We start from the raw sequence: 22944 nt of genomic DNA on the forward strand, positions 1-22944 counted from the left end.
TGAGCTATTTTGCATTATTTCGAAAAATCCTCCTTTAACAACAAACTTCGTTTAATATTTGTATTTCTTTCATTATAGAGTCAGCAAAACGCTTGTTATTTTCAATTGAGCAAATCCTTACATTCCCTATACTAAATAGTATGGTTGCTTTCGACACAAAATTTGGAAACCGAGACTGAAACACTTATGTAGACTGTCAGGTATAAATTGTCACTGGAAACTCACTTTTAAATGCCCGGATGAGCCTCGGTGGTCCGAGGTGCAGGCTTCAAACCTGTAGCTGCTTAGCGGCAGAGTGGTTCAATTCCACCTTTCGGGCGTGATTTCTGACCGCAAAATTGTGTTTTCTTTGACCTTATAATATTCATCGCAGTTCGCTAATAGAGAATTCTACGCAACAACAAAAATCCATTCCTTGTAGAGCTCTTGAAATTAAATGGTAGCCATTTAATAGCCGTTGTTGATACTTGTTGTTTCGTTGGAAGGTTTTATTTCAACATAGTCATGCTTTCTAATACAGTTTGGTATTGATAATGGTATTGTAGCCTAGCTGTCACATTTAGAGCTTTCGGCCAGTTACTGAAAGGCCGTGGGTTCGAATCCCCGACCCTTGAGCAAAGCACTTGACTGCTTCTGCTAAATGACTAAAAGGAGATGAAAAGATGACCCGTCAATCAACAGTCAGGTGCTGCGCGCGCCGCGGCCCATATGGTTTGCATCCTTCAACGAACCGGATATACATAATGACTGGCAAGCCCGATAAACCAATCACCACTTGAACGTATTTTTTCTTAACCAATCAATGTTCTTGTTAGAGTGAGTGGGCGGAACCATCTTTTACGGAAATGTGTGCATGTCCTTGATTATGAAGTAACGTGGAGAGGAATAAGCTTCATCTGATGGTGTAATTTGTCGCTTATCCAATTCAAAGGTAAATTGCTATTTGAGCTGAGTAGAAACTAGTATTTGGCAACAATTTTGGAATTCTATTATAAATGGCTTCATTGCTGTCCAATCTAGCTAGCAACGTGTGGTATTGTTCGCCGTTGACTGCCGGACAATCCAGCAGCAACATAGATAGCTAAATTAGCTAGCTACACCGACCTTACCTTGATGTTGTCTAACAACGAGTTTAACACAAGCACATTTAAATGCAACGATATTCCTTTAACGAAATAAGAAAGGACCTGTAAATAAGACTAATCTTTGCCCTATGATATTTTTATGTTTCCCTAACTAGGCGTGTGTCAACACCAGCTCAGTGACCATGCCTCTCCACAAGTACCCCCCAAAAATCTGGGAAGCCATGAAACTGAAGCAGGGGATCTATGCCCGCCTCCCCAAACACTACCTCCGCTCTCTGGAGGAGACCACGCAGCCCACCCCGGTCCACTGGAAGGCCCTGGGAATCAAGTACAGGGCCAACCCCAAAACAGGGCACAAGGAGCGTGTACAAGACGTCCCCATCCCCATCTACTACCCCCCAGAGTCCCAGGATGGCCTATGGGGAGGTGAGGGATGGATATCAGGCTTCAGATATGCCAACAATGACAAAGTGAGTACTATGCAGGGCATTAATTAACATTTGTTTTGTTCCCTGTATTCACATACACACTTTATTCTATATCTGAGCATGTATCATAACAATGTCTCTTTCTTCAGCTCTCCACCAGGCTGGAAAGAGTCTGGAAGCCACAGCTGTTCACCAGAGAGTTGTACAGTGAGATCCTCAACCACAAATTCACCATTACCGTAACGGCTCGCGCACTCGACCTCATTGATGCTGCCTACGGCTTTGACTACTACATCCTGAGGGTGAGAGAGAGGAGGCTGCATGTTGTCATCTTTAGCTATTGTGTGTGAATATATGTAAATTCCCCAACGTGCAGTGTTTTGAGAAGATGACACTTAACATGGGTTTCATCATCCAGTGACTTGATTTGATTCTCTTCCAGACACCAAAGGAGGATCTGAACTCCAAGCTAGGAATGGACCTGAGGCGGGCCATGCTCCTGAGGCTGGCCTTTAAAGACACCCAGCTCTACCCAGAGGACCCTGCCAAGAGGGAGAACATCTACACCAAGTACAAAGTGGGTTCGTTATGTTTTGGACCATGACAGTTTGAAGTATCAACATACTTTCTTTTGTTTTGACCGTTCATCAAGTTGCTATAGGAGATGATGCAGGAGTTCATAAAGTCAGTTTGTAGATAGTTAAAAGATCTCATTACATTCTCTCTCCCTCTCATTCTGTACTCGCCCCTCTTCCCTTGCCCCCTGCAGCAGTTTGAGATCCCTGCAGAGGAGGCTGAGTGGGTTGGCCTGAGTGTGGATGAGGCTGTGGAGAAACAGAGACAACTGGAGCACAAGGTAACTGCATCGTTTCAGTCAATAAGAACAGGTGTCACTCAGTAATCACCCTGCCAGGGTCTAAACATACAAGATCGATATCGACACATTTTTAGATTGTATCTACTCTGTCACATACTCTCTCTCACTGGACTCTATTGTTTTGTGTCCCAGGAGCCGGAGCCTCTGTTCAAGACCTGTGTGGAGAACCTGGTGAAGGAGCTGGCCATCCAGAAACTCTCTGAACCACAGCTGGTGGAGAAGAAGTAAGGGTCATTTTCTGAGGAGCACTAAGGTCACTTCCTGTTGACAGTGACACTTTGTCCCATTGAAAGACACTTATTTATTCAGGTTCTATTTTTCAGCAGCAAATTTGGACATATCTCCATCTGGGTTGTTACGATGTAAATATTCCCCATTCCTCTGTTTGATAGTGAGACTTTCCTTGATCAGTGATATCTCATTTGTCTGAGGAATAAAATATTCACATTTCTTGATTTGTTTTTATTGACAATTTGATGCCTAATCTAGACTGTCATACTCCAGTTTATCCTCTAGATGGAAGTGTTTTTCAGTATCAGAATTTAAGAATGATAGAAGACAGCCAGGAGCCTCTTTTATCAAAGGTGCTTGCGCACGGAAAAATACTCTAAACCGTGCTTGTGGCAGTTTTCCCGTATTGATAAATGTTGAACTTAATGGGGAAGTGTGCGTATCGCAGGTAAAGTTCATACCATATGCAGAAGATTCACATTTTCTAGTGGTTGACCAATTGTATTGCAAGCAAATATTATTATTTTTGGAGGAAGTGGAGGTGTTTGATTCATGTGTATTGTAATAATGGTAGGCTAATAAAAACATGCAGGTCTAATTGTAAAACGGATACATCAGGAGATCAGATAGCAGCAGGAATCCTAATATGTTTCTTTTGCTTTTATAGGCCTAAGTTATTGTCATGTTGCAGGACGTGTCTCTCCTTTTCAGCCATGACTGGTTTATTCCTGCTACACAACGAATAGGTAGTTCCACGAAAAGAGTGCCTTTTTGCATCCCTTTGATATTTTAAGTGGAAATTGTGCACCAATATTGAATTTTAAAAGCCTGTTATTAAATGAAGTGCCCTTTTAATATAGACCGCATGGAGAAGTCAATACATCTGAATAAAAGCTTGCTAGTGTCCCTCCGTCAATCCCTCCGTTCCTCCGTCATTGTAAAGCCCTAGATATTTTGTTGCTTTGGCAAATTAATTTCTGAAGATAATTATTTAGTTATTCATTTACGTCTCTCTCCCATTTTAAGGTCAACCCTGTTGCGTTAACTGAACTCACTTTTTAATATGATGAAACTATTCCTTTTTAAATATTTATTTCAAAAGAAACATTGAACATCTATTAGTCAAATCATAGTGTAAAAGCAGGTGAGCTGGTTCTACTCTTTTTGGCAATTTTGTGGTGCAAAAGTGAGTGGGTCGAGCATACAACGTTTTTGTGAAGCTTGGATTCAATTGCCACTCCCTGTTGCACACAAGGTTCCAAATCATCAACCTTGTTACTTTATTTGGCACCTAGTAATGTTTTTATATTTAACCACTTGCGTGTTCCAGGCGGAGTTGTAATCCTCATTCACAAGAGCACAAATATACACTGAACAAAAATAGGAATGCAACATGTAAAGTGTTGGTCCCATGTTTCATGAGCTGAAATAAAAGATCCCTGAAATTTTCCATACGAACAAAAAGCTTATTTCTCAAATTTTGTGCTCAAATTAGTTTACATCCCTTTTTAGTGAGTATTTCTCCTTTGCCAAAATAATCCATCCACCTGACAAGTGAGGCATACCAAAAAAGCTGATTAAACAGCATTTCACAGGTGTACCTTGTGCTGGGGGCAATAAAATGCCATTAAAATGTGTTTTATCAGTTTTATCACACAACACAATGCCCCAGATGTTTTGAGGGACCGTGCAATTGGCATGCTGACTGCAGGAATTTCCACCAGAGCTGTTGAAAGATAATTGAAAAAATTGAATATTCATTTCTCTACCATAAGCCATTTTAGAGAATTTGGCAGTACGTCCAACCGGCTTCACGACCGCAGACCACTCGTAAGCACTCCAGCCCTGGAGCTCCCCATCTGGCTTCTTCACCTGTGGGATCGTCTGAGACCAGTCACCCGGACAGCTGATGAAACTGTGGCTTTGCACAAGCGAATCATTTCTGCACAAACTATCAAAAACCATCTCAGGGAATCTCATTTGGTTGCTCATCGTCCTCACCAGGGTCTTGACCTGACTGCAGTTCGGCGTCGTAGACAACTTCAGTTTGCAAATTCTCACCTTCGATCGCCACTGGCACACTGGAGAAGAATCCCAGTTTCAACTGTACCGGCAGACAGCATGTATGGCGTTGTGTGGGAGAGCGGTTTGCTGAGGTCAACGTTGTGAACAGAGTGCCCCATGGTGGGGTTATGGTATGGGCTGGCATAAGCTACGGACAACGAACACAATTGTATTTTATCCATGGCAATTTGAATGCACAGAGATACTGTGACGATTGTCGTGCCATTTATCCGCCGCCATCACCTCATGTTTCAGCATGAGATCCATGTAGCAAGGATCTGTACACAATTCCTGGAAGTTGAAAATGTACCAGTTCTTCCATGGACTGCATACTTACCTGACATTTTACCCATTGAGCATATTTGGGATGTTCTGGATCAGCATGTTCCAGTTCCCACCAATATCCAGCAACTTCGCACAGCCATTGAAGAGGAGTGGGACAACATTCCACAATCAAAAGCCTGATCAACTCTATGCCCTTACCTTTTGTCAAGGTATCTGTGACCAACAGTAGCATATCTGTATTCCCAGTCATGTGAATAGATTAATGCCTAATTAATGTATTTGACTGATTTCCTTATATGAACTCTAAGTCAGTAAAATCTTTGAAATTGTTGCACGTTGCGTTTATATTTTTGTTCAGTGTAGTATGGCTCTAATTTATCTATAAAAACATGCATGTGCAGTAGAGGTCTTAACGGATAAACCTGTACCGAATACCTGAGACCCGATCCCCGATCGGGGACATGAGCGGGCCCGGATCCAGAATTCGAAGTAATGTCACACGTCTGGGTCGGATCTGATGTGATCGTCATGGGCCGTAAGTAAGTGTAATTTTAACTGATTTGTCCAGAAGGGCCGGTAAAGATTTTCTCAAACTCTTGTTAAGTTAGATGGGGAGCGGTGGTGAACAGCAATTTTCAAGTCTTTCCATTTTGAATTCAGGTTGTAAGGCAACAAAATGCGGAAATAAGTCAAGAGGTATGAATACTTTCTGAAGGCACTGTATGTTCCATGCCACAGTTTGATTAAATCCCAATCATTTGTTGCGCACGCAAATCCTACAATCTCCACCTATGCCAGATTTTAGTACGAAATGTACTCACGGCTGATAAATGAGGCCCCATGTCATTAATCTAAACACAACAGGCAATAGCCTACAGTAATTGAGTCTTAAACAAATTAGCTCATTTTTCTCATTACAATTTGTATATAACAATTTGTGTTTTGTCCCACTCTGTCTGTGATTTTTGGGAGATTACAAGGACCATAAGGCAAGATGGACTTCGTCTTATTTACACCACACACCCCTTAACTCACTTAAATGGCAGATAGACCACATACACCCTTGTCTATGAATTTTCTTATATGGAGCCAATGATATTATTGAAAAATAAGCTGCTTGGGTCTTCAGTAAACACAGTTTCTTTTGTGGCTTTCGCTTTCGACTCCTTCAGTGTGCCTGCACAGGTCCGCTGTAACGGTTTCCATTACACAATGGTGTGTGGTTAAGACACTTGTAGGGCGGGGAGTCCCTGTTAGTTGGGGGACTCCCGTGGGTGGAGTTACCTAGCAACAAAGTAGGAGTTCGCAACAATTATCTGTCTACAGGTTCATCCTTACCTTATAAGGATAGGCGATGTTGTATGCCAAAGACTTAAATTACCCTTACTGTAAATCTAATGTATGATAGCACTCGTTTTCCCCATAGGCCCATACTTTAAAAAAACCTGTCTTTATGCCATAACACAGGCAGAGTCTACGATGGGAATGCACAGTATGCAAACTAAGCAATAAACAGTGAAATATACTATGTGTGGAGCATCGTTCAGGGAATCTTCGTTCAATGTCTTTAGTTATTTGATTTGATTGTAGAGATAGTGAATGGAATGACAGTGTTGTAGTATACTATAGATTTTAATATGGATATGTGACTTGAGAGCTTCTCAACTACTTTGAACTTGACGAGATGTGAGAATTGAGTGCTTTGTTCCATTCCCTTATGATTATATGCATACGCTACTGTTCAAAAATTTGGGGTCACTTAGAAATGTAACTTTTTTTTTAAGAAAAAAAAAAAAATGTCCATTAAAATAACATCAAATTGATTAGAAACACAGTGTAAACATTGTTAATGTTGTAAATGACTATTGTAGCTGGAAACGGCAGATTATTTTATGGAATATCTACATAGGCGTACAGAGGCCCATTATTAGCAACCATCTTTGCAACTCTGCCTAAAAGGCCAGCATCCCGGAGTCGCCTCTTCACTGTTGATGTTGAGACTGGTGTTTTGCGGGTACTATTTAATGAAGCTGCCAGTTGAGGACTTGTGAGGCATCTGTTTCTCAAACTAGACACTCTAATGTACTTGTCCTCTTGCTCAGTTGTGCACCGGGGCCTCCCACTCCTCTTTCTATTCTGCTTATAGCTAGTTTGTTCTGTGAAGGGAGTAGTATACAGCGTTGTACGAGATCTTCAGTTTCTTGGCAATTTCTCGCATGGAATAGCCTTCATTTCTCAGAACAAGAATAGACTGGCGAGTTTCAGAAGAAAGTTCTTTGTTTGTCCGTTTTTAGCCTGTAATCAAACCCACAAATACTGATGCTCCAGATTCTCAACTAGTCTAAAGAAGGCCAGTTTTATTGCTACTTTAATGAGAACAACTGTTTTCATCTGTGCTAACATAATTGTAAAAGGGTTTTATAATGATCAATTAGCCTTTTAAAATTATAAACTTGGATTAGCTAACACAATGTGCCATTGTAACACAGGAGTGATGGTTGCTGATAATGGGCCTCTGTACACCTATGTAGATAGTCCATAAAAAATCAGCCGTTTCCAGCTACAATTAGTAATTTACTACATTAACAATGTCTACACTGTATTTCTGATCAATTTAATGTTATTTTAGTGGACAAAAAAAAAGTGATTTTCTTTCAAAAACAAGGACATTTCTAAGTGATCCCAAACTTTTGAACGGTAGTGTACGTGTTTCCACTATGTCATTGACTGACAATTGGGTTGGTTTATAGATTTCTAGTTTTACTTGATAGACCTAAAATAAATTGTAATCAAACAGTCAACAGGTGATGACATACATTGAGTATACTAAACACTAAGGACACCTGCTCTTTCCATGACATAGACTGACCAGGTGAATCCAGGTGAAAGCTATGATCACTTGTTAAATCCACGTCAATCGGTGTAGATGAAGGGGAGACAGGTTAAAGAAGGATTTTTAAGCTTTGAGACAATTGAGACATGGATTGTGTATGTGTGCCATTCAGAGGGGGAATGGGGAAGACAAAATATTTAAGTGCCTTTGAACAGGTATGGTAGTAGGTTCCAGGCGCACTGGTTTGTGTCAAGAACTGCAACACTGCTCACACTCAACACTTTCATGCGTGTATCAAGAATGGTCTACCACCCAAAGGACATCCAGGCAACTTGACACAACTGTGGGAAGCATTGGAGTGAAAATGGGCCAGCATCACTGTGGATTGCTTTCGACACCTTGCAAAGTCCACTCCCCGATAAGTTGACGCTGTTCTGAAGGAAAAGAACATCTATTTTAGGAAGGTGTTCCTAATGTTTGGTATACATGTTCTAGAGGGACTGTTCATTATGAAAGTTGAGTCATTTTGCATTCACACTTTTCCCCTATTGTAACCATTGTGGTTCAGGGGGAGACAACACGATCAGCTAAATTCAGAAGATAGCATCTTGTTTGCTAATTTTTTCCACACAACGATCAGCCAGTCAGCCTACCAGGCCAAAATCCCCTTGAATCCCCCAGAGAAACAGCTATGTAGGCCATCTCTAAACCACAACAACACCATAGACTGCATTTATACAGCCAGCCCAATTCTGATATTTTGCCACTAATTGGTCTTTTGAACAATCAGATTGTTAATTTGGCAATAATTGGAGCAGCCTTTGTGACTGGTTGTGTTCATGTGGCCCATGATAAATTACAGCTGCTAAATCCCACTGTGTAGGGCCATCAACATTCAGTGATCCCAAACCAAGGTTGGGTATGGTACCTATAAATGTAATCTGTTTGACTAGTTACCTGTCCAAAATTGTAATCAACGTCACTTTTGGATTACCTAAACTCAGCAACGTAATCTGATTACTTTCAGTTACTTTTGGATTACTTTCCCTTTAAAGAGGCATTAGAAGAAGACTAAAAGGATCCATCATAGTGGTCTTTGACTTGTGGTCAGACTTGCTCAGGTGGAACAAAGTTGGGCTTTTTTTCAATGTTGAATTGAATGTCATTGAGAAAAAATAAAGGCGTCAATGTATTTTTATTTCGCAAACATCCTATCGGAATGTAGAAGTCATCCATGAAGTAGTCTAGTATTTAAAAAGTAAATGTAATCTTCTTACAATATTTTTTCTGATAACCTGACAGATTACAGTTAGTTGTTTGTAATCAGATTACATTTAATGGCTCACATGCAATCAGTTTCTCCCCAACCCTGTATGAAACCAATAGGAGGCAGTAGAGAGTCTGCTAAAATAGAGCGCAAAGGAAACTGTCAAATTTTACCACTTCCAGGCTTAATCATGGCTCATCCTTATAGCAAACTCCACTCCTATAATTCTGTTATACGGTAATTAAGTTTCATCCTTCAACATGATTTAATCATTCCACATTTAGGACAATCTAGTTTAAATGAATTCTATAATATTCTACAAAAAGATTGAATAACATGTCACAGAGATTCAAATTGTCTCACACACAGGTTATATTTTAACAGAGAGAGGAAAGGTTAAACATGGGGATTGTTGTATGGCCACACAGGACATTTCAACTACCTCAATCAGCATTTTTATAGATGGGAACTTTCAATATCCAAGCCCCTTACTAGCTGCCAATGCTTTGTACTCGCTCACTCACTTCCCACCATTGTCCTTATATTACAGGGAATAACCACACTGAGAGGGTAGCTGCAGGTTACTCTCTACAAGGTAACCTCATGTCTATGCTTTCTTCTGACTAACCGAAATACTTGAAAAGCTCTTCAGCATGAATCCGTAGAAATTTTACGTTACAAAATCCCAAAGTTAATTTCTGGCCAAGTGTGCAAATTCTCCTAAAGCTGCTGAGCTAGTTTTAAAGTGAATTCAGACCAAAGCAGGATAAACTTGAGCATGTACAGTAGGCCTAAAGAAATCAAACCATTCATGTGAGTGTGTATACTTTAGTCAAGTATGAAATGTACTATAGTCAAGTTTGAAATGTGTATTGATTTTACCTCTAGTAATACTCATCAGGGTGTGACTAACTGTGTGTACATGCGGGAATGAAACTTTTGGCTGTGAGCCCAGTGTGGGGTTTCCCTGTGGCTTCATGCCACGCTTTTTCCAGTGTTGGTCAACAGTGAAAAGCACATTGTGAGATACACCTGCTCAGATTGGGCCTGTACCGTCTACAGGAGGAGCCATTTAACTGGGATATCCAGCTTCTGTCTTATTATTGAGCTTATTAAACAAATGTACGTCGTCATATTGTTCACCGTGGACCTGTAAAGAGAGATCCATTGAGGCTTGTGCCGTTCAGCAGATAAGGGCGGTGTGAATTGTGCCTCTCTTTCACTGGGTTGCGTTCAGTAGGCATAAAAAAGGAGCAAAACGCCTAAACTTCTCTCCTGTAAAAACATTTGAAGACGTTGTTACTGTTTGTGCCTAATAAACAGGACCTGGGTGAAAGCTTGAACTGCTGCCGAGATTGGGATTTTACAGCGGCCTTAGAACTTCCCATAATGGCCCTCTGACTCAGCAAAAAATGGTTTAATAAATACATCCAAATAGAAATGCTTCAAAATAAACGAGAACAAGTTTCAGCGGTACAACACACAAGCTGTATGGGAGAATGAGTCATTGTTGACTCAGTGAAGCACCTCATCAAAGCGCTTCCCAAGAAACTGATGAGCTAACATAAGAGCATTTCTGCTTTTTCATTGGGTAAAACACCCAGTTACATACAATTCAAATAATATATTTCTGTCTATTACAATAATTGTCAAGTCACAACAGTCAAGTCAGGTCCCATGTACACGACTGGGCAGGTTGTGTGGTTGAGGTTAGGGGAAGTCACGTTGTTTTTGGAGTAAATGTGAGTGAGGCATTAGGAATGTGAGGGGGATGGACTCTGACCGGGCAAGAAAAGCTGGCTGCTAAAAATAGGATTGCATTAAAAGCAGCCGAGCAACGGACCCAGGAGGGGACACACTCGTTCTCCCACAGCCGTTGTGTCTTTCATTCAGTCCCCTCTCTTTTTCACTCTCCTTTCTGTTATTGGACAGTTTGCTTTTTACATTTAGTAAAAACCTACCATGTCAATTATATTAAATATGAAATAGCCTATACAACCAACAATAAAACGCATTTGAAGTGACCAGAGTTTAAGATGACGACTTGCAATCATTTTATTTTTGAAATACTAATGACAACAATCAAAACGCTAGTGTGAAGGGAGGAGTCTGGCATACAGTATACAAAGAAGCTGTGGATCTGTTAAGAATCTGAACATACACTGAACATGTTTAACTGAATAGGACGTACAGCAACACGACAGAGGTAGACACTAGGAAGGACAGCGCATTGGACTATGGTCGTTTCTACTGTACATGAATATTGGTTATTACAATGAACAGAGTCAACAGGTGAGCCAGAGGTTAAAACTGATGTCAACGTTCAAAAAACGACAGATAACAGACAATGACTGACTACACAATAAAGAATATATCACATATGGAAAGTGAAAAATAAACAGCCTTTGATAGATGGTCCCTTTTACTTAACAATTTCTCCCCAGAGGGGTCGTTTTCAGGTTGTCTTGCACCGACAGTTAAATACTTAGGGCTCGATTCAATCTGTCGTGCTGAAGATCCTCGCTACAGCACAATATATATTTAAAGGCAATGATGGCACATTCGCAGAGACTGCATTCATGGTAAACGGTGCATATGTCGGCTCAATTGGAAATTACCTTTCATGTTCAATCACGCTATAGCGCTGAACATCCGCGATATGGATTGAAACGAGCCCTTAGTTATGCTTTCCTTTAGTTGAATCCTCAATTCAGGGATTTCCTGCAGGTTCTTGTTGAAGTCTGCCTCAACCACAATATATACACAGACGGAGCCTGACAAGGAAAACTGACAAGGCAGACAAGAGTTGAGTTTAAGTGTCCGTTTTGTATTTGGTCAGAGTACTGGATGGTCCCCTAATCACCACAGGTAGTATTGACAATGGGTAGGTAGGAACCATTTTTAACATCCATGGCTAGCCTATTGGAAGGGCAACTCGCCTCCACCAGTATCACTCTGGTCCCCCCGGAGGCGCTAAAGCTACATGTCATCTGTGAGTGCTGTGCTGATCACGGCTATTAGTCTTAGGCTAACGTTAGCAGCATGGTGAAGACAGACTTTTTGAAATGTATTCTTTTAGGGTCTGGTAGTGGTCGTATGTGGGAAGGAGAGACAGGGGTCTGGATTTATAGCCTCGTCCAGCAAGGCCTTTGGGGGAAAGGGGTAACCACACCATTAGGGTACAAGGTGCCTCAGCTACTGCTATTACCAGTGTGTGTCCAAACTCTCATACTGTACTATGTTTGGGTGTTGGGTGAGACTGTCACAGGGTACAGAGTTAGGTCCCTACACACCCTAAACTTCTAGTTTGAGGAGCAACACAACAAAAAAAAATGTAAGTTCAGGGGTTACCACATTCAGTCTTAAGGGGGTATGTTTTGCTCTCATAGGTCCCCCTCTGTCTTCACCTGGACCAAATCACACCCCTCGTTATCACACTGACCCTGAGGGGCAGAGCCGGGGAGTGACAGTGGGAAGGGCTGCATCAGAGAGGCCTGATTCTCGTTGACTAGCTGGTTGAACTGCTGGTCGTTATAGTAGCCCAAGTCCTGCCCAGACTCACACTGGTTGGGGTTAAAGTTCATGTCCATGCCACCTGGGACAAAGAGGGAGTTGACCCCCTGGCCAAAGCCAAGGAGGGCAGGGTCATGGAACAGAGGCTCCAGAAGTAGAGAGAGAACACTGATGTCCTCTGGGCTTATGCACTCGTTCAAGAAGCTGTCCTCCTGGGTGTCACTGTAGTGGATCTCCCCCATGGTGGAGGCCCCAGACTGGGTAGGAGGATGCAACTCCTCTGGGACCAGCCAGTTATCTGCTGGGGTGAAGGTGAATGGCTCGAGTGGCTGCGATTCTGCTGCAGCCACATTCTGAGCTGTGGGCGGTAGAAAGGACTTGTGTTAGAACACCTTACTGACACTCAGCTGTGCAGTCATTTGTTTTTGTGAGGCTGCTGTGTAAGCAGCCTTCATTGTTCTCTCTTTCACTTTCCTTTTTACTTTCTGTCCTGAAATAGGTCGCAGAAATTGAAGCTGGAAAGAGAGAGAGAGAGCCGAGGCCAATCCTCACCTGCCACACAGGATCTCTCTGTGAAGCTGATGTCCGTCTTTATCTTTCTCTTCCGCTTCACCTCATAGGGATCTGAACACGGCATCAAAACAGAAAAGAAGAGGAAAAATAAATCACCTAACATGTTATAACACAGCATTTATGATATCATATATAACATCATAAGTTGTATCAACCTGTGTTGTTGGGCTGGTAGGTAAACGTGACGGGGTCACTGTCCATGTGGTCAGAGAGACGGCGCAGGAAGACTTTTACTTCCACTTCCTCCCCCACGTCCTGTTCCCGGTAGGACGGGGTCTTGAACACGATAGCAATCTGCCGGTGGACGTCCGTCTGGGCAAACTCCGCCTTGGCCTCCCAAGACCCCCTCTTGAAGATGATCTCTATGTCGTCTAAGCGCACACGCACGCACACACACGCACACACCAACCAATCAGCTTGTATCGTTCTCCAAGCTGTTTGACTTCAACAGCGTATTTCCTGAGAGGTGTCATCACACGTCATGTGTCACTTCCATTTAGTTGTTTTAACAGTTTACTTCCCCATTGTATATTACAACTTGGGAGTCTGGCTGCATCTCACCTTTCTGGACTTTGTCGCAGAGCATGTAGATCTCAGTCTTGCCGGTGCATGGCCCTTTAACAATGTTCAGACGGTTGATCTTCAACTCAGATGTGGTGGTCGCCTCTGTGAACACGCACACATACGCACACTGAACACCTGCTGGATCGTTCAGGAAGTACATTTACATAGCTGTGGTCTTACAGTGCTGTGTCGCATCACGTTAGAGGACTATGTAAAGGCAGTCATGTGTAGGTGGTTGTGTCAGTGTCAGGAGGATGTTTGGGAGGGGATCTTACTCTTGTCATAGACGGGGTTGGACACTATGGGGTTCAGAAAGTCCCTCTTTCCATCCACCCACTCCAGCTCACACTGGAAACACAGCCGCACCACGTTCATGTCCATGTCCTCGATGCTTTTAGAGTGGCCCGCTGGGAGGACAGAGGAGAGGATATTACCCTACTGCTAATGACAATACAACTTTATTGTACAATAATATTGGATGTGTGTAATTGGATACATTCTGCGTGTGCTTGCGATGTGCTTAATGTGCGTGTCAGGGCTCTACTCACTTTTAAAGGGGTCGATCTTCTGATTCCGTCTCTTCTCTAGAGAGGCATCCAGCTCCTTCCGCCTGACACACTGGATGCCCAGGTTAGCGAAACTGCAAGATGCACACAAAACATGGTTGGTTACCAACCATTAAAAACAGACATGTCTACACTAACCCAGTGCACTCTCCTAGCAAAGCACCCCAAAAACGGTGAAGGAGGAATGAGAAAGGAGGGGGATATGGGCCTCTGGTGGACAAAGGGAGAAACTTAAGAAAAGAGAGTGATGAATAGAGGAGAGAAAGAGATGGGTACCTGTGACGTCGGTTGCTGTGGGGGTTAAAGCAGACGACACAGATTCCGGTACCATCCACACAGTCTTTACCCACAAGGCAGTGGGGGTGTGGGCGGTACGGGTAGTCTTTGGTCACCAGGGAAACAGTGACCATCACTTTTTTTATGTTCTGAATGGGACCCTGGAGCTGAAAGAGGGAGGAGAAAGGGGGAAGAGTGTGAAGAAGAGAAAGAAATGGGGAGAGGGACAAAGAAAGAGGAGGAGGAGAGAGATACTGTATGCATCAATCAAAGCGAGATATGCATCAGCCAAACCTTCTTTCTTCCTCCGACACAAGTGAGAGCATGATTAAAACTGAGTAAATGTAAGGTGAACAACCAAAACTGATTCAGTGCCTCTCCCTTTCAAATGTCAAGCGTCAAACTTTGCACTTGTCTGATAGTGTTAATCTTAGAGAGCTGCGGTCTGAATTGTAGTATGTGGGTGGGGATCAACAGTGTTTAAATCAGACAAAGATGTGGATTTGTGGGGTACTTTCTATTTCAGTTACAATCAATTCCTCTCCCTCTCCCTCTGCCCCTGATCCTTACACTTGAAAGGCTCTACGTGTTGAGGGCAGCCAAACCAACAAGGGGGGAATTCTGGGATAGATGGTACATTCCGTTAACCCTTCCACTTCCCACACAGACATACACATCCAGTGCATGTTAGGGATGACATTGGGAACACAATTTGCAGTAAACAAATATAAGGACTAGGTTCTATTCTAATAAGGCGTTATAGCAAGGTTCTGACTGAGTGGTCACGAAGATGTAACTTATCACAAGAGTAAAGGTGTTAACTGCAACTGCTAAGTTGTTGTAAATTAAAATACAGCCAAATACAATATGAATCTATTGGGTACCTCTATAGCAGGCAGGGTCTTGTTGGAGTCCCCACTGGAGGCTCCTAGGATGCTCCCGGCCGAGCGGCCCTCACACTCATAGCGGAACCTCATGCCTCTCTCCTTGGGCTGCTCCACCACAGCCAGGGTGGGCCTCTCCAGGATCTGCTCCAGCAGATCAGTGTCTGTCTGGGCCTGTCGAGAGGGACCCGCTGGCCCCCTGGAAGTCCCTGAACCAGAGGATCCCCGTCCTCGTCGGTTTGAGCCCGAATGAGAGACCCCACGAGTGGGGTGAGGTGCTGCCATATCTCTGGTGCTAGAGGGGTGCTGGGGCTGAGGGAAGAAGCAGGGTGCCTGCGGAGAGACATAATTTAAAGACAATGGCCATGTTCAAAAATTCATGTAAAGAACACAGCCCGACAACAAACAGTTAACTTTGTATCCAAAACATCATCATCACAGTACTGAGAATAAAACGGTTGAGGGCGTTTTCAAAGATAACCTGCATTGTTATCGTTTATCTACATACTCCCTCTCAGTACACCACTTTCTATGTCCTCATTTGACACATTCTGTTGCCATGCCCCCCTCTCAACCGTTAAAGCATCTCTTCCGTTTTTGGTAAACCCCTCTATACTTCCGTCCTCTCAGGCGACGGAAGTTTTTCATCCTTCATGCCTCCATCTCTCTTGCTCTCTCTCGGTCTGCCCATTTCTCCTGGTTTCTCTTATACGTCAAAGTGGTATACTTATATCAGTAAAAAAAATGGCCTGTGTTCATTATAGACAGAAGCAATCTCTCTCACACACACTTTGCCCTTAACTCTCCAAGTTCAACCACATACCTTCTAATTAACAGCCCGTTTCAAGAATCCCTAGAGACCAGCAACAGGAAAAGCGATTCGCCAAAAACAAACCGGAACAAAGAAAAACAAGCTGACCGACTTAAGGGATCGCCTTAAACTCTTTGTTATTACAAGCCGTCCTACAACTCAAGTCTGTCTAAACAAACCACCAGAAGTGGATAAGGCTGTATGAACAAAAAGAGGTGTGTGTGAGATCAATGTGCTCCACTTCAAAGTAGCGTCTACAGGCGGTTTGTGTGTGTGTGTGTAAGAGTGATATTATGGGCATGCCTTAAAGCCTCTACACAAAAGCAGCTTGGATCGAGCCAATCGAGCCAGGAGCAGCATGCTCAGGAAACAGGAAGTTGACATAATCTACAGCAGATCGACCAATTAGAAAAGCAGAAAAGACTCAGAATGTGAACTTCCACCCTGAAAGGGTTGGCCCCCGGAAGGAAGGGAACTCAAAAACGAAAGTTGGAATCAGATGACACTCTTTCTCTCCTTTTCTGCCACCTCCCCCACGAGAGGAAAAAACATGCAAGACGGGGGTGTGTCAACTCAGCTAACAGTCTATTCCAAGGCACCACTTTGACACACAGACACACACAGACCACAATTGTCTCACTGTGAGTTCCAGACTATTTGAGAACAGCAACCCAAGGCATAACAACAAGGTGCTCAAGGACACCTTAGACTTCAAGCACCAGTGAATCGAGGCACCACGCTATGTGCCGTTGTGCACATTCCTTATCCATGGAAACTGTCAATAGTTGAGTTTCACTTAGCCCCGAGGTGTGTCTGTCTGCCTTGTAAAAAGTGATAGCACACATCCCTGATAAGACTATACTTCAGATCAACCCATTAGCTGTTTTCTTGACTTTTATCTCCCAGCTATTACAACAAACTGAGATACCAAACATTAATAGTGTGAACTGATGCGACCATAAAGAGTACCTGAGAGGCTGCAGAAACAAATCAAATCACTAACTAACCACTACAAGTCGACCTCTCGGTTTTACCTATTGAACTCTATGAATCAATGGCCTAACAAAAACGACAATTTATTGTACATATTTTCCTTCAAGAGTGGCTGAATATATTTTTGCATTAGATCCCGAAAGGCTTGGTACTCACCCTGGAGGTCGTGCCCCTTGGCACCAGTACTGGGGGCGTTGAGGAGGGTGTCTGCCTGGGCATGACCCTGTGGTTCTGGGCCTGGAGGTCAGAGTCTACGGGGGGATGAGGAGGTCCAGGGAGGCAGAAACCAGACTGGACATGACAGGGAAACTCCCGGTCTGCAGAGATCACCTCCTGAATGATGTCTAAAAAGTAGAGGGAGTGGGATGAGAAGCCTGCAAAGGGAGCTGGTGTGTAGGCCATCTGAGTGTGATCTATGTCTGTATGTGTGCAGTACCAGCTACATTAAACCACGAGCATGATGCATAGGCCAAAGAGGCCCTATGTATGTAGACTATAGGCCTACTAGATATAAAACATTTTAAAAAGTATTTCAAACTGTACATTAATAATAAATAGCCTACTCACCCAAGTCGATTGCTGGTGTACAAAGCAGGAGAAGAAAAGTGAGTTAACTCATGAATAATTACGTTGTGACAATGTTATACTATAGGTGTAACAGGCCAGACTAACGACATGTATGACAATGACTGTAATAGTATAACAGGTAAGTATATGTATTACAATGTAATAGTATATGTTTAACAGGTAGCCTAAGACTAGTGCCCAAGACTAGTGTGATATCTCAGAAGTGGGTGTTGGCCCCTCTACTCAACTGTCAGTCACGCTTGGGAAGACAGAATGACAACACAAACTGCCAATTGAATAGCATGGCAGTGTACGGTTTAAACAGTAGGTTCACTTGTCTGGGCCCCTGCAGTCAGTCCCCTTTTTGACACAGACTCATGACAATGCGTTTCCTTTACACTATTCTGTATATCTGTATAAAATATGTATGAAAATTATACTACTGTCCATGCCAATGTGAATGTCGTGGGACAACACACATCAGACACCGTAGATGCATAACTCCGATTTAGTTTACGTAAAAGAAAAGTCACTTACTTGAAGTGCCATTTTGAACACTCATGTTTCTCATGGCACGTTACGATGTTTGTCCTGGAGGTGGAAAGCTTGTTCGAGTAGTTTAAAAAACCCAGACACAAACACAATTCTGTCCTATTTCCCCAGACCGATCATTACGTGGCAACCATAGGCTACAGCGATCAAAAAATCGCTCTCGGATATGCTTCAATTGGCCTTTCGTTTTTAAGAAGCATACGACGTCTGGGTGGAAATCCCCTTACATCACCAGTTGGGGAAACCCCCCAGCGGCAGTGTTGTGCTGGCTGTAGCCATGTACAAACGTCAAATACCATGTACAAACGTCAAATAACGGCTCATTCTATCACCTATATTTAGCAAACTACTGTAGCACAATAGCCGCCAGTGCAATGTCACGAGTGGGATTATTGTTTTTATCTAATACATTTGCAAACATTTCTAAAAACCTGTTTTAAGCTTTGACATATGGCTGCTACTAAAGGGGTAGATAGTTCAATAGTAATATCCTCTAAAACGCTCCGGTGACAAACAAACTCTGCTGCCCTGTTTCCAATCGTCCACATGGCTGGGAGAACCTATTCAAGTAAGTAAGTAAATACATTTCGAAAATAACTATGTATTATTAGCTCATTTGCTACATTGCAGGCTAACTCAAATGAGCTAGCCAGTCGGTTAGCTACCTAGCCATCTTCACATACTGTATAGATAGCTAGCTAAGGGAATGAAATATCACCATCTACCTAACGTCATATTAGCTAGCTATCTTGATGTATTTATCGCTGTAAAAAATAAATAATCAAAATGCATTCGTAGGTAGCTAGCTAACAGCCATGGAGGACGGTGAAAGGATAGCAGCCCCAACTGTCAGTGAAAGTAACGTTAGGCTATTCTGAATAGGACATGTACTTTTGTGTAGTTCCTGTCCCTAGAAGTGAGGATGGATATAATAGCAACATAATATTCAGTGTGGTGTAATTTGACTACAATGAAGTTTGTTTCTTGTGAGGTTTTCTGTCCTCGGGTAAAGAGTGCTATGAAAGCCTGTCTACATATGATGAGGGTCCCAAATGAAGAGCAGTGGTTCTCAGTCCTGGGGACTCAAAGCGGTGCACATTTTTGTTTTTGCCTTAGAACTGCACTGCTGATTCAAATGCTCAACTCATCATCAATCTTCAAATGGTATTCATGTATTCGTTTGTGATGCTATCCTTGATATGATCCTGTTATTGTCACATGCTACACATGCACATATGTGTGCCCATGCATCTTTCAATCCAATGTTATCATGATTTGGTATCAGGGATATTATACTTTAGTAATCCACAATGACCTGGTGATGTAAAAGTCTAATAATGTCATTATCTTCCATATTCCTACAGATACCTTGTAACTGGAGATTCCTTCAAAACGATTGCCTACAGTTAATGTGTAGGGCACAGCAAGGTTGGGTGACTAGGGCCATCTGGGACTGCCTGCTGGAGGAATTCAGGTGTGTGAAGGCTACCTGTGTCCTGCATAACTTCATGAGGATAGACACAAGGACCAGGAGGGGATCTGCAGCTCGCCGCCGTGTGCCAGAGAAAAAGTCTGCTGCTCTGCAGGATGTTTTAAGGATGGGGTCCAACAATGCAGCAAGAGAGGCCATCTGTGTGCGGGAGATCTTCACCTCCTACTTCTTTCGAAGAGGGTGCTGTTTCCTGGCAACACCATAGACTACACTATGCACAACCAAAGGCTCTTTTAAGAGCCATTTACATTGCAATAAGAGTATTCTTCCATTTACTTAGCTATGTCAACTGCAGTTATTCAATTCCCAGTTTCTCTCTCTTTGATTTCTACTTCTCAGGTGAGGGTGCTGTTTAGGTAAGGGTGTGATGTTTGTACAAAAACAAAACAGGCTATTTTAAATCACCCATATTGAAAAAATGTAGAACAATTAGACACCCTATAACCCACACCTACACACTCATGTATCAATCTGATTGATGGATTGTGTTGTGCAGTAAGCAGGCTCAGGTGTATAACTGTGGCTCCTTCCACCTTCAAAGAATAGGCAAGAGTGCCAACTATGGAGAATAATAAGACACTTAATTATTTCTACAACTACGCTATATTGTTTGTTCTTGTGTTTCCGTTCATGTGTTTCAGCATAAAGTATTCTGCAGCCACTTAGTGTGGTGTGGACACCAGGTGAGGCCACACACACAGATTCCTGTTGAAGACTGTCACTTTAACTACCTTATTTTCTCAATAAATAGTCTCTCTCCTTCACTTCATCCCTCTCTCCTCTTCTCCCTAAATCCTCTAGGTTATATCAGCTGTCGGTGAACACCTCCCGCATCTGAACTGGCTACATAGAGGGCACTTGGTCAGGTCAACAAGAAGTATTATTAAAGAGATGTTTTACATTGAAATACAGATAGAGATGTAGTTGTCCCAGAGTTAATGATCCAAGGTCAGTTTTGCATTTTAACCTGATGATTATGAGGACTAACAATGTTAGTATAAAAAATAAAAACAAGGCTTAAACATGCTCTCTCTCGTCTGCAGATATGTTTTGATGTGAGAGAGGATGCCAACTCCCAGTCCCATTATCGCCACCTCATCCGCTCTTAAGATAAGTGTCTCTAGTCGGCCCGAAGGTTATGAAATTGTGATGAACTGAGAGAATATTTGGGTAGCAATGATTCATCAATCATATGCTGCCTTCCCTCCTCCTATGTTCTTACCTCTTTCCCTTTGTCTTTTACACCTCTCACCACCTCTTTCTTCCTCTGTTTTATAATGTACAACAGATGTACATTGAAGTACAGATTGAACTTGCATTTATAATATTACAAATATATTTATGCATGTATTTATCCAACACTTGGATAATGAACTTCTTTCAATAAAGTGTCACATTCTCTACTGGTTGAAATTAAGTCTCTCATTTGATGAAATACTACACCTATCCTGTGTTCATCAGATCAATGCAGATGAAGGGCATTAGATATCGAGATGAACCGGTTTTAGAGTATTTACATGATGCATAGGAAGTGTAGTGTACTGTTTCTTAAATTATATTTCTGTATGAATTATATATGAATTACAAATCAGCATTTACCTAGTTAAATCCTGTTTCTAGTCTATTAGTTACAATGTGTAACCATTGATACCCCAGGACCTAGATTGGTAAACACTGTTGAAGTGTATAATTGTAATACATACATGCAGACACAGTGTCATTCAAAGACTGGAATTTAATACTCTTGGTATTGGATATGACTGGATAATGATCTAAAAGACATTCATACCTGAACTGCACCTTTATTTGTCAAGGCAGAGTACATGATCAGTGAATATATTAAATGTACAGGCTACAATGTGGGGATCTCATGCTTGGTAATAACTGCATGTATATACGACTTGCATCCTTGGTACAAAAATATATTATATTCTACTCAATCCATAGGCTTCATTAATGTCATTTAGAGTGTTTTGAAGTTGATACAACTGGCTATGATAGCTGAGGATCATAGCTAGGTTCTGAACTAATATGTATACCAAATGTTTGGGTCCATACACAGATCGGCTAGTTGGCTAGCTACACATCCATAGGCATACAGTTATGTTTATAATCCACTGCACAATAAACTGGAATATACAGTTGAAGTTGGAAGTTTACATACACTTAGGTTGGAGTCATTAAAACTCATTTTTCAACCACTACACAAAGTTCTTGTTAACAAACTATAGTTTTGGCAATTCTGTCAGGACATCTACTTTGTGCATGACAAGTAATTTTTCCAACAATTGTTTATAGACAGATTATTTCACTCATAATTCACTGTATCACAATTCCAGTGGGTCAGACGTTTACATACACTAAATTGACTGTGCCTTTAAACAGCTTGAAAAATTCTAGAAAATGATGTCATGGCTTTTGAAGCTTCTGATAGGCTAATTGACATAATGTGAGTCAATTGGGGGTGTACCTGTGGATGTATTTCAAGGCCTACCTTCAAACTCAGTGCCTCATTGCTTGACATCATGGGAAAATCAAAATAAATCAGCCAAGACCTCAGAAAAAAATTGTAGACCTCCACAAGTCTGGTTCATCCTTGGGAGCAATTTCCAAACGCCTGAAGGTACCACATTCATCTGTAAAAACAATTGTATGCAAGTATAAACACCATGGGACCACGCAGCCGTCATACCGCTCAGGAAGGAGATGCGTTCTGTCTCCTAGAGATGATGTACTTTGGTGCGAAAAGTGCAAATCAATCCCAGAACAACAGCAAAGGACCTTGTGAAGATGCTGGAGGAAACAGGTACAAAAGTATCTATATCCACAGTAAAACAAGTCATATATCGATATAACCTGAAATGCCGCTCAGCAAGGAAGAAAGAAGCCACTGCTCCAAAACCGCCATAAAAAAGACAGACTACAGTTTGCAACTGCACATGGGGACAAAGATCATACTTTTTGGAGAAATGTCCTCTGGTGTGATGAAACAATAATAGAAATGGTCATAATGACCATCGTTATGTTTGGAGGAAAAAGGAGGAGGCTTGCAAGCCGAAGAACACCATCCCAGCTGTGAAGCA

General features: G+C 42.2%; 2 protein-coding genes, 1 long non-coding RNA gene and 1 other non-coding gene across 7 annotated transcripts; 3 read left to right on the forward strand and 1 right to left on the reverse strand.

Moving 5' to 3' along the window:
* The first annotated feature begins 233 nt into the window (after window positions 1-233).
* trnastop-uca (transfer RNA opal suppressor (anticodon UCA)) lies at window positions 234-320 on the forward strand. Its single transcript has one exon. It is a non-coding gene; the product is annotated as a tRNA-Sec (tRNA).
* A 501-nt stretch (window positions 321-821) lies between these two features.
* On the forward strand, window positions 822-2840 carry LOC115137656 (large ribosomal subunit protein bL28m). The gene is made up of 6 exons (XM_029673984.2): window positions 822-931; window positions 1241-1555; window positions 1663-1815; window positions 1956-2090; window positions 2283-2369; window positions 2523-2840. The coding sequence occupies exons 2-6, from the start codon at window positions 1268-1270 to the stop codon at window positions 2616-2618; spliced, it is 759 nt and encodes a 252-aa protein (XP_029529844.1). The 5' UTR covers window positions 822-931; window positions 1241-1267; the 3' UTR covers window positions 2619-2840.
* Window positions 2841-11100: 8260 nt separating this feature from the next.
* Window positions 11101-18492, reverse strand: LOC115137091 (transcription factor RelB-like). Of its 3 annotated transcripts, XM_029673134.2 has the most exons (11): window positions 18355-18492; window positions 17818-17829; window positions 17407-17594; window positions 15447-15779; window positions 14563-14729; window positions 14269-14360; window positions 13996-14127; window positions 13718-13822; window positions 13312-13527; window positions 13136-13207; window positions 11101-12941 (listed from the first exon to the last, which is right to left on the reverse strand). In XM_029673134.2, the coding sequence occupies exons 1-11, from the start codon at window positions 18386-18388 to the stop codon at window positions 12454-12456; spliced, it is 1839 nt and encodes a 612-aa protein (XP_029528994.1). In that variant the 5' UTR covers window positions 18389-18492; the 3' UTR covers window positions 11101-12453. The 3 variants fall into 3 exon arrangements, with proteins under 3 accessions (XP_029528994.1, XP_064880704.1, XP_029528995.1); XM_065024632.1 differs by lacking the exons at window positions 17818-17829; window positions 18355-18492 and having other exon boundaries at window positions 17407-17798; XM_029673135.2 differs by lacking the exons at window positions 17407-17594; window positions 17818-17829; window positions 18355-18492 and adding an exon at window positions 16270-16576.
* Window positions 18493-18610: 118 nt separating this feature from the next.
* Window positions 18611-21264, forward strand: LOC135573995 (uncharacterized). 2 transcript variants are annotated; one of them, XR_010465097.1, is made up of 2 exons: window positions 18611-18941; window positions 19734-21264. It is a non-coding gene; the product is annotated as an uncharacterized LOC135573995 (long non-coding RNA). The 2 variants fall into 2 exon arrangements; XR_010465098.1 differs by having other exon boundaries at window positions 18617-18937.
* Window positions 21265-22944: the final 1680 nt, after the last annotated feature.

The sequence above is a fragment of the Oncorhynchus nerka genome, linkage group LG11, assembly GCF_034236695.1.
Source record: "Oncorhynchus nerka isolate Pitt River linkage group LG11, Oner_Uvic_2.0, whole genome shotgun sequence".
NCBI classification, from domain to species: domain Eukaryota; kingdom Metazoa; phylum Chordata; class Actinopteri; order Salmoniformes; family Salmonidae; genus Oncorhynchus; species Oncorhynchus nerka.

Excerpts from the sequence above, each read along its gene's own strand:
- LOC115137656 (XM_029673984.2), top strand. The coding sequence starts at position 1,268 with ATGCCTCTCCACAAGTACCCCCCAAAAATCTGGGAAGCCATGAAACTG. Across the intron at positions 1,556-1,662 it reads GATATGCCAACAATGACAAA|CTCTCCACCAGGCTGGAAAG; the intron begins GTGAGTACTATG and ends CTCTTTCTTCAG. Across the intron at positions 2,091-2,282 it reads ACATCTACACCAAGTACAAA|CAGTTTGAGATCCCTGCAGA; the intron begins GTGGGTTCGTTA and ends TGCCCCCTGCAG.
- LOC115137091 (XM_065024632.1), bottom strand. The coding sequence starts at position 17,652 with ATGGCCTACACACCAGCTCCCTTTGCAGGCTTCTCATCCCACTCCCTC. Across the intron at positions 13,528-13,717 it reads CTGCGACAAAGTCCAGAAAG|ACGACATAGAGATCATCTTC; the intron begins GTGAGATGCAGC and ends GTGTGCGCTTAG. Across the intron at positions 12,942-13,135 it reads AGAGAGATCCTGTGTGGCAG|CTCAGAATGTGGCTGCAGCA; the intron begins GTGAGGATTGGC and ends TACCGCCCACAG.